The sequence below is a fragment of the Loxodonta africana genome, chromosome 1 (assembly GCF_030014295.1).
Source record: "Loxodonta africana isolate mLoxAfr1 chromosome 1, mLoxAfr1.hap2, whole genome shotgun sequence".
Classification (NCBI taxonomy): Eukaryota; Metazoa; Chordata; class Mammalia; order Proboscidea; family Elephantidae; genus Loxodonta; species Loxodonta africana.
Window position 1 is genome coordinate 115,430,462 of NC_087342.1, and position 14,252 is coordinate 115,444,713.

Consider the following 14,252-nt stretch of genomic DNA (forward strand, 5'->3'; position numbering starts at 1 on the left):
CTTCCATTGTTTCAAATCTGCTCCTCAGACCTTCTATGACACTGTCCATTTCTGAAATCTTTTTGTTTATCTTTTGGAGTTCTAGTTGTGAATCTATTTTGACATTTTGTTATTTTTCTGTATTATTTTTCCGAATTCTTCCATTGTTTTGTCTGTCTTTTCCATGATTTTGTCTATTTTTTCCTCATTTTGTCTGCTTTATCCCTCTTGGATAGCTCTGATTACTAGAGATTTGAATTCCCTATCAGGTAATTTCAGTGCCTTTTCTTCTACTGGAAGGCCATCTGGTGTTTTATTTTGGATGCTTAATGGAACCATCTTGTCCTGTTTTTTTATATATATATATATATATGTTTTGATACTGTCTGCTGTCTTTGGGACATTCAGTAATTATTTTCTTCCTTTATTGATTGATGATTTCTTTGTTTCATCCTGATTTTTTGTTTTATTTGGTTATGGCTGAGCAGGTGGACTGGGCATTCTTTGCTGTTTGCTCATCTGTAGACATGATACTTCTCACTGCCTTGTCCAATGGGCAGGGCCAGTTGCTCAGCTGTGGTGTAGCAGGACACATCCAGTGCAAGGGGAGGGGCTGGGATGGGTTGTTTTGGGCACATACTGGGGCCAACAGGGTGAGGCTGGGGGTCAGCGTAGGTCAGGTTTTGGTAGACCATGTCTGTGCTGCTCAGGGGTGTGATGTTCAGTGCACAATACAGATAGGGAGGAAGGAGAGGGGAGGTTGTGATGTGTGAAGCTAAGTGGGTGTGGGAAAGAAAAGAAAAAGGAGAGAGAAACAGGAGCCAAAATAAAAAGCACCGAGGGAGCCTTCCATTGGAGTGGCGCAGATCCAGGGAAGCCATGTGCCAATCATTCTCTAGCCAGGCGATGAGGCACAGCCTGCCAAGAAGGGACAGATATGGCAAATGCAGTTAGATGGGCATAACGAAGGAAAGGAGAGAGAGATAAGAAACTAGATTTAAAAAAAAAAAAAAAAGGAGAAAGGCATATGCAGCTAGGTGATCAGGAGAAAAGAATGGAAGAAATGTAGACAGAGACAAGAAACCAAGAAAATAAAGTGGAAAAAAGAAAGAAAAAAAATGCCCCAAGAGAGCCCACTGGAAGTGGGTCCCCAGCTGAGTGGCACTGCACAGCCCATCAGGAAGGAGATGGCACACAGCACCAGGTGTTCAGGAGAAGGATAAAGAAGGAAGGAAGAGAGAGACAAGAAGCCAAGAAAAAAAGAAGAAAGTAAAGAAAAAAGATGCCCCAAGGGAGCCCACTGGAAGTGGGTCCCCAGCCGAGTGGCACTATACAGCCTGTCAAGAAGGAGCAGAGGTGGCACATGATGCCAGGTGTTCAGGAGAAGGGTAAGGAAGGAAGAGGGTGACAAGAAATTGAGAAAATAAAAAAAAAAAAAAGATGCACCAAGGGAGCTCACTAGTGTGGTGGCTTGGACCAGGGAAGTGGCTCCCCAGCTGTGTGGCACTCGCTGCACAGCACATCTAGAAGGAGCACAGGTGGCACACAGCACCAGGTGTTCAGGAGAAAAGAACGGAAAGATGGTAGACAGAGACAAGAGAAGAAAAAAAATTCCCAAGGCAGCCCACTGGCTTGGCTACACAGACTGAGAAAGCAGCTCCCCAAATCACTAGGCACTGCACAGCCTGTCTAGAAGGGGCAGAGATGGCACACAGTGCCAGGTATTCAGGAAAAGAAAGGAAAGCAGAGAGAGGTGAGAAACTGAAAAATGAAGAAAAACAAAAAAGAAAGGAAAAATGCCCTCAGGGATCCCACCAACACGGCAGTGCAGACCAGGGAAGCTGTTTCACAGCTGAGTGGTGCTACACAGCCTGTCAAGAAGAAGTGGAGATGGCACATAGAGCCAGGTGTTCAAGAGAAAGGATGGGAAGGAGATGAGAGAGACAGAAGAAACCAAAAAAAAAGCCAAACAAGAACAAAAAAATGTCACTGAAGGGGCCGGCTGTTATGCATGGGGTGAAACCAAGCAGCGTGGAGCCAGTGCCTCCCCGGCCAGGCAACCACAGCCAGGAAGCAGCAGAAGCCAAGCAGGGGGAAGAACGGTGAGGAGTAAGAAGGCATGTATTGCTAGTTACACTTGTTCTGTCTCCTGCTGAGAGTTCCTTGAAGCTGTTTTCTCGTACTCCCTATCTCAGTGGTTAAGGAGTCCTTCCTGCCCACCTATCTCAGTGGTTAAGGAGTCCATGATGGCAAATCCATGCTGTATGACTTCACGGGGGACATCCACTCTGTATGTCTCCTCACTCTCTGTTCTCTGTCACTTTCTTATTCCATTCGGTGCTTAGTTGAGTTCTTTATCTCTTCATTTGACACTTAGGGTTCCAGGATTGACATCTGTCTCTGTTACTTAGCTTTCTGGATCTTTGCTATGGAGGGATGGTGTTGCGGTTCTGTCTATACCGCCATGTTGGCTCTGCCCTGAGTCCTGGAGCACATACTCGAGCTCTAATAAGAGGCAGTCAGTCTCTCCATTTGTTTATCACGAATCATGCTGAAGGCAGGCAACTGCTTTTTTTCTCTCCCATTTCAGAGTTAGGCAAGAATTAAAGGCAGATGCACCCCATCAGAGTGTTGTTGTTGTGTACAAATTGAGTCAGTTCTGACTCATAGTGACCCTATCTGGACTATGCACATTTCAAGTGCTCAGTGGCCATATTTAGCTAATAGCAACTGCACTGGGCAGTGTCGATCCCAGGGGCAGTTGGATATATGGCTCTGGAGTCTAAATTAGAAGAAAAAAGTCTGGAATCATCAGTGAATTTTAACTGAGGTTGTGGGAGAAAAAAAAAATCACCTCGAAAAAGTATGTGGCTTGAGAAGAAAGGAAAGCTCTTCACAGAACCCAAGAAACACCAGCATTCAAGGGACAAGAGAAGGGCTTACAAAGGAGACTTAGAAAGACCTCACAAAAATCTAATGGTAATAAGATTTTTGTTTCATCTAATTATCTCTATACAAAAGAAAGCATTTATTTAAATGTTAGGATTGATAAGACCAAGAGCCATGCAAGGCATCAGAGTCATCACTGTGGGAGCCCTGGAGATAAATGTTTACTGAACCAATGTCCTGACTTCCATCGGTAGGGCTAACACCACCTCTGCCTTATGGGGAAGTTGGTAGAAACAGAAGCTGGAAAAGAACAATCCAGAATACCTCCAGAGAGCCCATTTTAGCACTGGTGTGAGAGAGAACAATATAAGCAGCAGTCTTGTAGATCAAGCATGTTGTCATTTTAACAAAAAATAGATTCTGCCTTTTAGGAGACGGGAGTTTTTTCTTCATCCAGTATCAAATATTAAGGCTACCTTCAAATTTTTATATGCTTCTGTCAACCCAGCTGCTAGGACTGAGTTATCGTTGGCGTTAGCTATTATTGTGTTGGCTCCTGACTCATGGCAACACCATGCACAATAATATCAGATTACTGTAATCCATAGGGTTTTCATCTGCTAGATTTCAGAAGTAGATCCCCAGGCCTTTCTTTCCAGTCCATCTTAGTCTGGAAGCTCCTCTAAAATATGTTCAGTGTAACAGCAACACACAAGCCTCCACTGACAGATGGATGGTGGCGGAACATGAGGTGCATTTAGGAATCAAACCTGGAGGGTACCCACAAGAAAGGCAAGAATTTACCATGGAACAACCAAAGCCTCATACCCAAAAACCAAACCCACTGCTGTCGAGTCGATTCCAACTCAGCAACCCTATAGGACAGAGTAGAACTGCCCCATAGAGTTTCCAAGGAGCGCCTGGTGGATTTGAACTGCCAACCTCTTGGTTAGCAGCCGTAGCACTTAACCAGTATGCCACCAGGGTTTCATAGAAACCTATAAAACAGGAAGTGTCACAAATTTGGGTGTCTGTCAGACCTAAGTAAGACAGTGAGGGATAATAACAGTAGGTCATCAATGTCAAACAAAGAACTTACAGTGAAAAGGACCAGGGAGGCCTACCAACGGAGAAATCACACTCCAAGGGCTAGATTTATAGCAGTCCTTTGTAAGGCCTCACTCTTCTGCCCCCTTGGTACCTCTTGCTGAGGGAGGAATGATGGTTGAAAGTGAAGACAGCAGGGTGCTTGTGCCATATCAGATCTCCATCAACATGCAACCCCAAAAGATCATGGCTATGAGAGCTTTGTAAATCAATTCTTAGGGTGCTTGCCCCCAGGCAAATAGCACAACAAATTAATGCTCTTTCCATGAAATGTAGCAAAGTTGGTATCAACGCTGAATTCAAAGTGCTCATTAGCTCTGATATGTTCCTAATGAGGTTATAATGCTTTGGGACAAAGATCAAGTCACTGTGCACAAACAGCTAGGGATAGAGTCATACAAAGATAAAGTTAGAAGGACTTCAGTGTGTCTCAAACTTTAACCCAAATCACCTGGGAATTCTGATTCAGTAGCTCCAGGGTGGGGCCTGAGATTCCACATTTTTAACAAGCTCCCAGTTGATGTTGATGCACCTGGTCCATGGACCAACCTTTGACGAGCAGGGCCTTAGTGATCATCTAATCCAACTGCCTTACCCTAGAGGTGAGGACACTGAAACCAAGAGACTTATAATTGAGAGCATGCTGAGACTCCTGTAGGGCTGATTTGGGGCAGTCCACAAACCTGTGGCTCAACTTGAAGATTTTAAAGAGAAGCCTAAGGAGTAGACTGACCAACTGTCCTGGTTTCCCTGGGACTGAGGGGAGAAGTTTCTAGGAAATGGGGTTTTCATTTTAAAACCAGGAAAGCTCTGGGTAAACTGGGACAACTTGGTCACTCTACTAAAAACAAACCAGTTGCCACAGAGTGGATTCCAACTCATGGTGATGCCATGCACTCCATAGGGTTGTCATGGCTGTGAATCTCTTTAGGAAGGAGATTGCCAGGCTTTTCTTCTGAGGCATCTCTGGATGGGTTCAAACTGCCAACCTTTTGGTCACTCTACTGGGGAACCTTTTAAATCTACTTAGAATATGACATCAGGATTATTGTCTTATTGAAGTTGTCAGTCCCTGAGTGCTGGGATCACTCAGCATCTACCAAGGTAAGTACTTAAGTAACCTGTCCTGAAGCTCTCGAAGAACGGATGCTCAGGCAGGATTGCCTCTGCATAACCTTCCAACACTATATTGCCAAGTACCTCTCCAAGAGACAGCCTACTAGGTCTCAATGTAATGAGTAAAAAAGGAGTATGAAGAAGTACGCATGGAAATAAACATCATACAAGCCTATTTGTGCTTTTAAACTACATGAGTCTGTTTTATTTTCCTCATTTGTAAGAAGTATATAGGAAATGAATTATAAAGTTTTATAAATCTCAAAACACTCAGAAAGCATCATTGGTAAAAATCACTAGTGTACCAATAAAAATCAGGCTGTACCCCTGAGGATAAAGAAAAAGTCATGCTCTATACAATTAAATCATTAGGAATAAAAACATACCCCTCCATATTGTTACTTTACTCACTGGAATTGGGCCCATTAACATTCGATAGAATAATAAACAGTCTGGAAACCAAAAGTGGAAAATTTTCAGACTCTTTAAAGCTAGCAGAGTATTGCTGAGGCTTCCAATACAGAACGTCAACATTTTAATTCCATATGCATTCAAGATGCAGTTAGTGCAATCCTGACCACATTGACTCTCACTCTCTGGAGTTCACCTATTCAAATAAGATGACAATGCAGCCTGCTGGAATCACTTGACTTAATATTCATGAAGTCAGGATACTTAAAACAAAGAAGAAAATAAGGGTGGCTAAATATATATGATGAATTTGAAACAGGTGAAAAACGGAACCCTAGACACTCAACAATCATTACCTGGAAATTAAAGAGGGCAGAAGCAATCCTATTATGCATTATAAACAGCTCAGCTGCTGACTTAATGGTAGTCTGAGTAGCATATCCAAGGAGTCCTTGCTTCAATATTAATAGGAAATGTATTGTACGAATCCAATAGTTCATGAAATTAACAAGGAAAATGAACTGGAGTGCAGCAACTTTGCAAGTAATAGGAGGCACTAGCAATTGCTTCCCTGGAGCACACTGAACACTTAAAAAGAGCTTGGGGAGCTTACATGTATATAAATGAGAATGGACATTAATGGCATTTTTGAATAATACTTCTAATTCAAATATATTTCAAATTCTCTGTTGGTTACAAGTCTTTTCAAGAGGAAGCTATTAGTTCAAAATGTCAGTGAGAGGTCATGGCTCTGAGATCAGGTCCAGTGATACTGAAAGTTAGCTACCATTTGACTCAGCCTAAAATTGACTCAACCATCAATTCATGATTTGACAGTTGTCAAATTATTCCCTTATCACTTCCGTGGAACAAGATAGTTCAAATTGAGAATCGAGAAAACAATTTCCCTTCTACAAGCCTCAATAGCCAGAACAATACATACATGCTTATTGACAAGCTAAAAAGTATAGTTAATTGGACTTACAAGCCAATAGACATACGATGAAAGAGTACACCTTCCCCACAGACACTGCCATGGACCATCTGACTGAAGCTTGCATTGACCAAACAAGAAGCTGGAAGAGTTTCCATAGAAGCAAGAATGTGACTTCTATTTTTCCCAGACAGAGACCCATCCAAGTCTTCCAAAATTGCTGAATGAGGAAATGGAAATGCTACCAAATTTGGAGAGTTTAAAAACTTTAACTGTTTGGCCTTCACAGTAAATCCACCTGTAAATTGGAAGACAGAAAGACTATTAAGTCACAAATGGCAACTAAGTCCACTGGAGTGCTCTCAACATTTGAAATTGCTATTTATATAGTTTTAAAGAAATTCACTTATTTATTCATGAAAAAAAAATCTTGTGAATATTTACTATATGCAGGGTCTGTGGTAGGTGCTGGTGATACAGAGGTAAACAAGACCAGCACTGGCACTGCCTTGTTATCTGTAGCCTGGGGCAGTGATCCTCAACTGGGGAGTGGTCTCCCAGGGAACATTTGAAACTATTTGGAGACAATTTTGGCAGCACCACTTGGAATGGAGGGGTTGGGGCATGCTATTGGAATCAAGAGGGTAGAGGCCAGTGATGCTGCTAAACATCCTACAACATACAAGACAGTCCTACAACAAAAAAAAATTATCTGGACCTAAATAAATATCAATAGAGATGAGCGTGAGAAACTCTGGTCTAGTAGGATATAGAAACCCAGAACACTAATTTCCTAATTACTAAACACTAAATATGCTATAAGAAGCCCTGTTGGCATAACATTTGAGCGCTTAACTGCTAACCAAAAGTTTGGGCATTCGAACCCTTCAGGGGAAAGATCTGGTGATCTGCTTCAGTAAAGATTACAGCCAAGAAAACCTTATGGGGCAGTTCTGTCACATGGGGTCACTATGAGTCGGAATCGACTCGATGGCATCCAACAACAACAAATGTGCTGTGGTTTGATCTTTCAATCTTTCTGCTCTGGTTTGACTATGATGTGTCTAATTCCATCAACAAAACCTCTTTTCATGAGATTTATGCTTTAGACATTTACCCTCAAAAGTGACATTCAATCAACCATGTGGTCAAAGAGTAATAGTAACATATTTTTATGTGTTAGTGCTAGGGCTGTACTTCTTGACAGTCTTCCCCTCACACCACCACCACGTGATTCATCAGGACTGCTAGTCCAGTTACCTAGGAAGACACTATGGCAGGGGTCTTCTGATTCATACGCCCCTCTCGTTAAAAGAAAAATAATTGAGTACATATCTCCCAAGACATATAGTAGTAAACTGCTGTATTACATACACTATAAAAATATATAAAAAATTAAAAAGAAAAAAGAAAAAGAGGCTATATATTATATGATTTCTATTATATGACATTCTAGAAAAGGCCAAACTGTATAGACAGTAGACAGAAATCAGTGGTTTCCAGGGCTTAAGAGGATTAGGGAGGGATGAATAGGTGGAACATAGAAGGTGTTTCAGGGCAGTGAAACTATTTTTTATGATATTGTAATAGTGGATACATGACATTATGCATTTGTCAAAACTCAAAGAATTGTACAACACAAAGACTGAACCTTAATGTAAATGATGGACTTTAAGTTAATATATAAATATTGGTTCATAAATTGTAAGAAATGTAATACATTAAAGCAAGATATTAATAATAGAGGAAATTGTGGACAGAAGGAGAGGCAGTATTTGGGAATTCTCTATACTTTCTGCTCAATTTTCCAGTAAATCTAAAATTGCTCTAAAAATAAAGTCTATAAATTTAAAAGCATAAGATACAAATAAACTGAGCCTCTTATGTTTTTGTTCTATATCTCATTAGAATGCATGCAGTGAATTAAGTCATGCATCCAAAATTCCACGATTCTACCTCTGGCAACTTCCATAGGTCCTCTAATAGAACAACCACTGGCATCTCTACACTTCAGGTTTTTGGACTTCACTTCAATTCCCCACGCATAATTTGTTCTTTGGATTCCATCCATCCATCCATCCACCCACTCATCCACCCATCTACCCATCTATCCATCTATCCTCTATCTATCTATCCATCTATCTATCTATCTATCTATCTATCTATCATCTGTCATCTATCTATCTATTATCTATCTATCGTCTATCATCTATCTATCTATTGTCTATCTATCTATCCATCTCTCTATAGTATATGTGTGCATATGCTGTTCCTAATACCTAGAAACCTTTCCCTGCCTCCTCCCCCTGGCAAACTTCTTTCTATTCACTTTTCAAAACCCTGATGGAGAGTCACCCCTATGAAATCTTACGTGACCCACTTCCTCGGTCCCTTCACCGACCTTGTTCTGTCCTCTAATCCTGCACTCATTACACTGTATTACAATGACTAGTTCAGACATTTCTTTTCGTGCCTGGATCAAGAGCTCCTACAGGACAGGAACTATGTGGTTTTTCTTCTTTCTAGCCCTAGTTCCTTAAACGGGGCCTGGGATAGACAGTTTTTAAACATATGAAAGAGATGGTTTAGCCAAGGCCATCCAGTGAGAAGCAATTAGTGTTCATAAGCAGTGTGATTTTTTTCAGTGTCTTATGAAACAGTGAAGCTATTAAAGAACTAAGGAGTCATGGTTTGAAATGTTTGCCATAAGGTATTTTTTACTCTTATTATTATTTCCACAATCTTAAATCCAGATACTACTCAAATAAAAACAATCTTTGGCTCTGCCTACACAGAAAAGAAAAAAAAAAGCAAAGTGGAGACTTGCTGATTATTCATTTAATTAAAAAAACAAACAGTTATCTAAATTGGTGATTCAAACCACAAGAGCATATTTACTTGAATTACTTGATTTGGTTGTTTACAATGATCAGATCAACTAGATAGCTCTCTATCTCTTTTCACCTTGGACCATGAGTCCTCCAAGTTATTTCTCACCCCCTCTGAGATGTGCTTAACAAGTGAGAAGGAATCCGTAGGGTTCCCTTTGTGCATGTAACAAGCCTTGGGCTGTTGCAAACTTTAAGTGCCTAAACCCTGGCTCTTTCAGGAAAGGTTGCATCTGTGTTAGGTTATATGCATGTGTCCCTCAATCCGATCCCATTCGTTTATTCAGTCAGTGACCTGCCCACTATGCACAGGCTCTCTCAGGTACTAATGATATGACCCTGAGCAAGTGAGACCTAATCCCTCCCTTCATGAAGTCCAGCAGAGGCACAGCACCACAATCACAGAGAGTGACAGGTGCCAAAGTAGTGAGAGGGTGGGGAGCTGCAGGAACCACATGGGAGCGCCTTGCCACCTCTAGGACCTCTTTTCGGGGATCCAAGCAGTAGTTTCTACTGACGCCATCTTGTAACTGAAAGAAACTATGGCTCACAAAGGCTTTGCCACTATTTATCATATTCACTTGATATTTACTTAGCGTCTGCCCTGTCTATTCAAACAACTTACCTTGTCCTCGGGAACAGCCCGAACACGTCCTGATGGCCACACAGTCAGTGAGATCAAAATTAACAAAGGTTGTGTTTGATACCATCAGCTCCCATCTCTTGGGAGTTTTAATCCCAGCTGACATACACAGGCTTCCCTGTGATTTAAAGAGAGAGAGAGGGAGTGGGAGAGGGAAGGAAAGAGGGAGGAGGGAAGGAAAGAGAAAGAAAAGCAAAATAAGAGAACTGGCCGTGAAATACAATTTATAATAAATGAATAAAAACAATTAAAAGGATAAAAAGGCAAGCTAAAGACTGGGAGTAAATATTTGCAAATCACATATCCGACAAACGGCTTGTATCCAAAACATGGAAGGAACTCACAAAACTCAACAGGAATAGACAACTCAATTTAAACATCAGAAAAAGAACTTGAAAAGACACTTCATCAAAGAAAACATAGAGATGACAAACAAGCACATGAAAAAAAAATGTTTAACATCATTAAGCATTAAAAAAAGTTGCTGTTGAGTAGAGGGCAATTCATAGTGACTCTATAGGACAGAACAGAACTGCCCCATAGGGCTTCCAAGGAGAAGCTGGTGGATTAAAACTGCAGCCCTTTCGGTTAGCAGCCGAGCTCTTAGCCACTGCGCCACCAGTGCAAATTAAGACCACTATGAGATATACTACACACTTATTCAAAAAAACAACCAAACCCATTGTTGTCAGGTCAATTCTGACTCATAGCGACCCTACAGGACAGAGTAAAACTGCCCCATAGAGTTTCCAAGAAGCGCCTGGTGGATTCGAACTGCCGACCTTTCAGTTAGCAGCTGAGCACTTAACCTATTAGAATGGCTAAAAACAAAAACAGTGGCAATATCAAGAGCTGATGAGGATGAGGAGCAACTGAAACTTTCATACATTGTTGGTGGAAATCTAAAATGATACAACCACTCTGGAAAACAGTTTGGCAATTTCCTATAAAGTTAAATATACTCTCCTACCATATGACCCAGCAACTCAACTCCTAGGTTTTTATCCTAGAGAAATGAAAACTTACATTCACACAAAAACCTATTCCAAATGTTTATTACAGCTCTACTCATAATTTGCAAACAACTCAATCGCACTTCAGTAGATGAATGGACAAACTATTTGTACAACCATATAGAGGGATACTGCTCAGCAATAAAAAGCAATAAACTATTGATACATGCAATAATTTGGATGAATAACAAAGTCACTTAGAAGTAAAAGAAGCCAGTATCTAAAGTATATATACTACCTGATTCCATTTATGAAATTATTGAAAAGATAAAACAATAGTGACAGAGAATAGATTAGCGACTGTCAGGGGTCAGAGGTGAGAGGAAGATATAACCAAAAAGGTATAACACAAGAGAGTTTTTTGGGGTGATGGGACTGTTCTGTATCCTCACTGTGGTGGTGGCTACACAATTTACATATGTGGTAAAATTCATAGAACCATGTATCAAAATGTCAGTTTTACTGTTTGTCAAAAATTAAATACATACAAAATTTAACAAAACATCTTTAAATACAGAAACAAAAACTGCTTCCAGGACTTTCCACAAAATCTCTTCAACAAGCCCTGTCTAACCTGATTGTTAGTGCTTCACTGTTCCACTCTTAAAAATACTTGAACTTTGAGAGCCACCAGAAATTTGACAAAAACCTTTAACATTAAAGATCTGAACCAAAACCAAACCCATTTCTGTCAAGTCAATTCTGACTCACAGACACCCTATGGGATATAGTAGAACTCCCCCGGAGAGTTTCCAAGGAGCAGCTAGTGGATTCAAACTGCCGACCTTTTGGTTAGCAGCCAAGCTCTTAACCACTGTGCCACCAGGGTTCCAACATTAAAGATAGTTACAAAAAAAGAAAAACAGAAGAAAAGAAATCTAAGGAGATAAGGCCAGTATAGAAATCAAAAGAAAACTTAAATACTATGATCAATAATCTCAGAGAAATAAGTGTATTATATCTACGAACAAGAAGAAATCTAAAAGAGAATTTTCAAAAAAGAATGTGTAGTATTCAAAAATAGGAGAGCAGAAATAAGAAATGTAATATAGAAATTGAGGAAATATCCTACAAAGCAGAACACAAAGACAAAGAGATGGATAATTAGAAAGAAAATTTAAGATTAGAAAAACAACTCAAGAGGTCCAAAATTCACATAATAGTCTCAAAAAAAAAGGAAAAAAGAAAAATATAGGGGAGGGAATTATCAAAGAAATAATTGAAGAAAACTTCCCAGAAGAGAAAAACACAATTTTCCAGACTGAGAAGGCCTGCCCAGTGCCGAAAACAGTGGTTAGAATGAAGAGACATACCGAGGTACATCCTATTGAAATTGCAAAACACCAGAGACAAGGACAAGATCTTAAAATCTTCCAAGGAGGAAAAATAAAAGATTACATCTGTAAGACCAGTAATCAGAATATCGTAAAACTATTCAACCTCAAGACTAGAAGGTAGAAGACAAGAGAGCACCTCCTTCGAAATTTCAAGGAAAAGTCAACTCCAACATGGTATTCTGTATCATCAACCTACCAACAAGGTGGTCTCCATACATGACTCAAAACTCATACCTTCTATGCACCCTCTTTTTTTTTTCCAGAAAGTTACTAAAGGTTACTCTCTAACAAAATGAAAAATTAAACGAAAAAGGAAGAAGATGTGGGACTCAGGAACAAGAGTTCCAACACTAGAGAGAGGTGAAGGAAATCACGGGATGTTGGTCAAGAGAGATTCCAGGATGTAGCTGGGAAACCTTCTCATACGCTGCTGGTTTAAGTACAGACACTTTGGATTGTGGTTTGGCATTATCCGCTAAAGCTGAGGGGATACCCTGTGACCCATCAGTTTTGCAACTCAGCATATACTCAACAGAAATGCATGCATATGGACACCAAAAGACTTACAGAAGAATGTTCGTAGCATCATTATTTGTAATAGACAAAACCAGAAACAATCAAATGTCCATTATAGCACCACTGGTTTAAAAAAAAAAATTGTGGAGCAGTCATAAAACGGAATATTGTTGTTGTTTGCCACGGATGGAGTCAATTCCAACTCATAGTGACCACACAGGATAGAGCAGAGCTGCCCCATTGAGTTTCCTTGGCTGTAATATTTATGGGAGCAGATTGCCAGGTCTTTTCTCCCGAGGAGAGGCTGATGAGTTCAAACCGCCAATCATTTTCTTAACAGCCCAGCGCTTAACCATGGTGCCATCAAGGCTCCTTATAAAATGGAATACTACATAACAATTAGAAGCAGGGATGGTGAGACTTCAGCTTGCTTACTTTGGATGCAACACCAGAAAAGACCAATTGCTGGAAAATGACATGTTTGTTAAGGTCAGGGAAAATGAGGAAAACACTATTAATGAGATGGACTGACACAATAGCCTCAACAATGGGCTCACATATATCATAGGAGATGATGAAGATGGCATAGGACTGGGCAATGTTTCCTTCTGTTACAACGTAACATCACCACAAGTCAGAGCCTGCTTGATGGCAACTACCAACAACATAGAAGTCAGAAGAACAAATTACCGCAACACACAAAAACATGGACGAATCTCACAGACATAATCTTGTGAAAAAAACCAGGCACAAAAGAGTCGAAATACTTTATAATTCCATTTATATAAAGCTCAAAAAAGGCAATATTAACGTACGCCAATAGAAGTCTGAATAACGGTTCTCTTTGGCTGAGGAGCGGAAGCTATTGACTAGTAGGAAGCATAAAGAGGCTTCAGTGGACCTGGTAATATTTTATTTCTTGATCTGGGAGGTATATACATGGTGTGTTTGCTTTAGAAAAATTCATTGAGCTGTTCTCTTATGATTTGTGTACTTTTCTCCATGAATATTATATCTCTATAAAACATTTGTTTAAAAAAGTGAAACAAATAATAGAGAATAGCAGCATGGAAGATGGGAGGGTGAAGAAAGAAGTCAAAGGAGTTTCAGGTCTTTGAATTGCTCAGGCGAAGTTTAACAGTGCTGATGTAATTTAGACTTAGTGAAGGCAAACATGCATGTTAAAAACTTAAGACCAATAACTAAAATAATCATAACAGAATGAAGGGCTTCAAATGAGTAAATAGAAAAAAATATACGATTGAATGCAAGGCAATTTAAATTAGGGAAGCAGAAGGAAAAAAAAAAAGGATTGCAGACTGGAAGCACAAAATAAGATGGAAGAAATAAATGGAAATATATGGGCAACATTAGCACGTGATGGTAACTGAAACCACAAGAGAGAAGATGAGATTTCTC

General features: G+C 40.1%; 1 protein-coding gene across 1 annotated transcript in view; it reads right to left on the reverse strand.

Annotated features, from left to right (window-relative positions):
* Window positions 1–14,252, reverse strand: part of PKHD1 (PKHD1 ciliary IPT domain containing fibrocystin/polyductin) — a 595,384-nt gene that overhangs the window by 313,766 nt on the left and 267,366 nt on the right. Inside the window, exons 46-47 of the mRNA XM_003404439.3 lie at window positions 9,950–10,085; window positions 6,488–6,734 (exon numbers count right to left, since the gene is read on the reverse strand). Coding sequence (XP_003404487.2) covers window positions 6,488–6,734; window positions 9,950–10,085 — 383 coding nt within the window. The remainder of the gene's footprint in view (window positions 1–6,487; window positions 6,735–9,949; window positions 10,086–14,252) is intronic.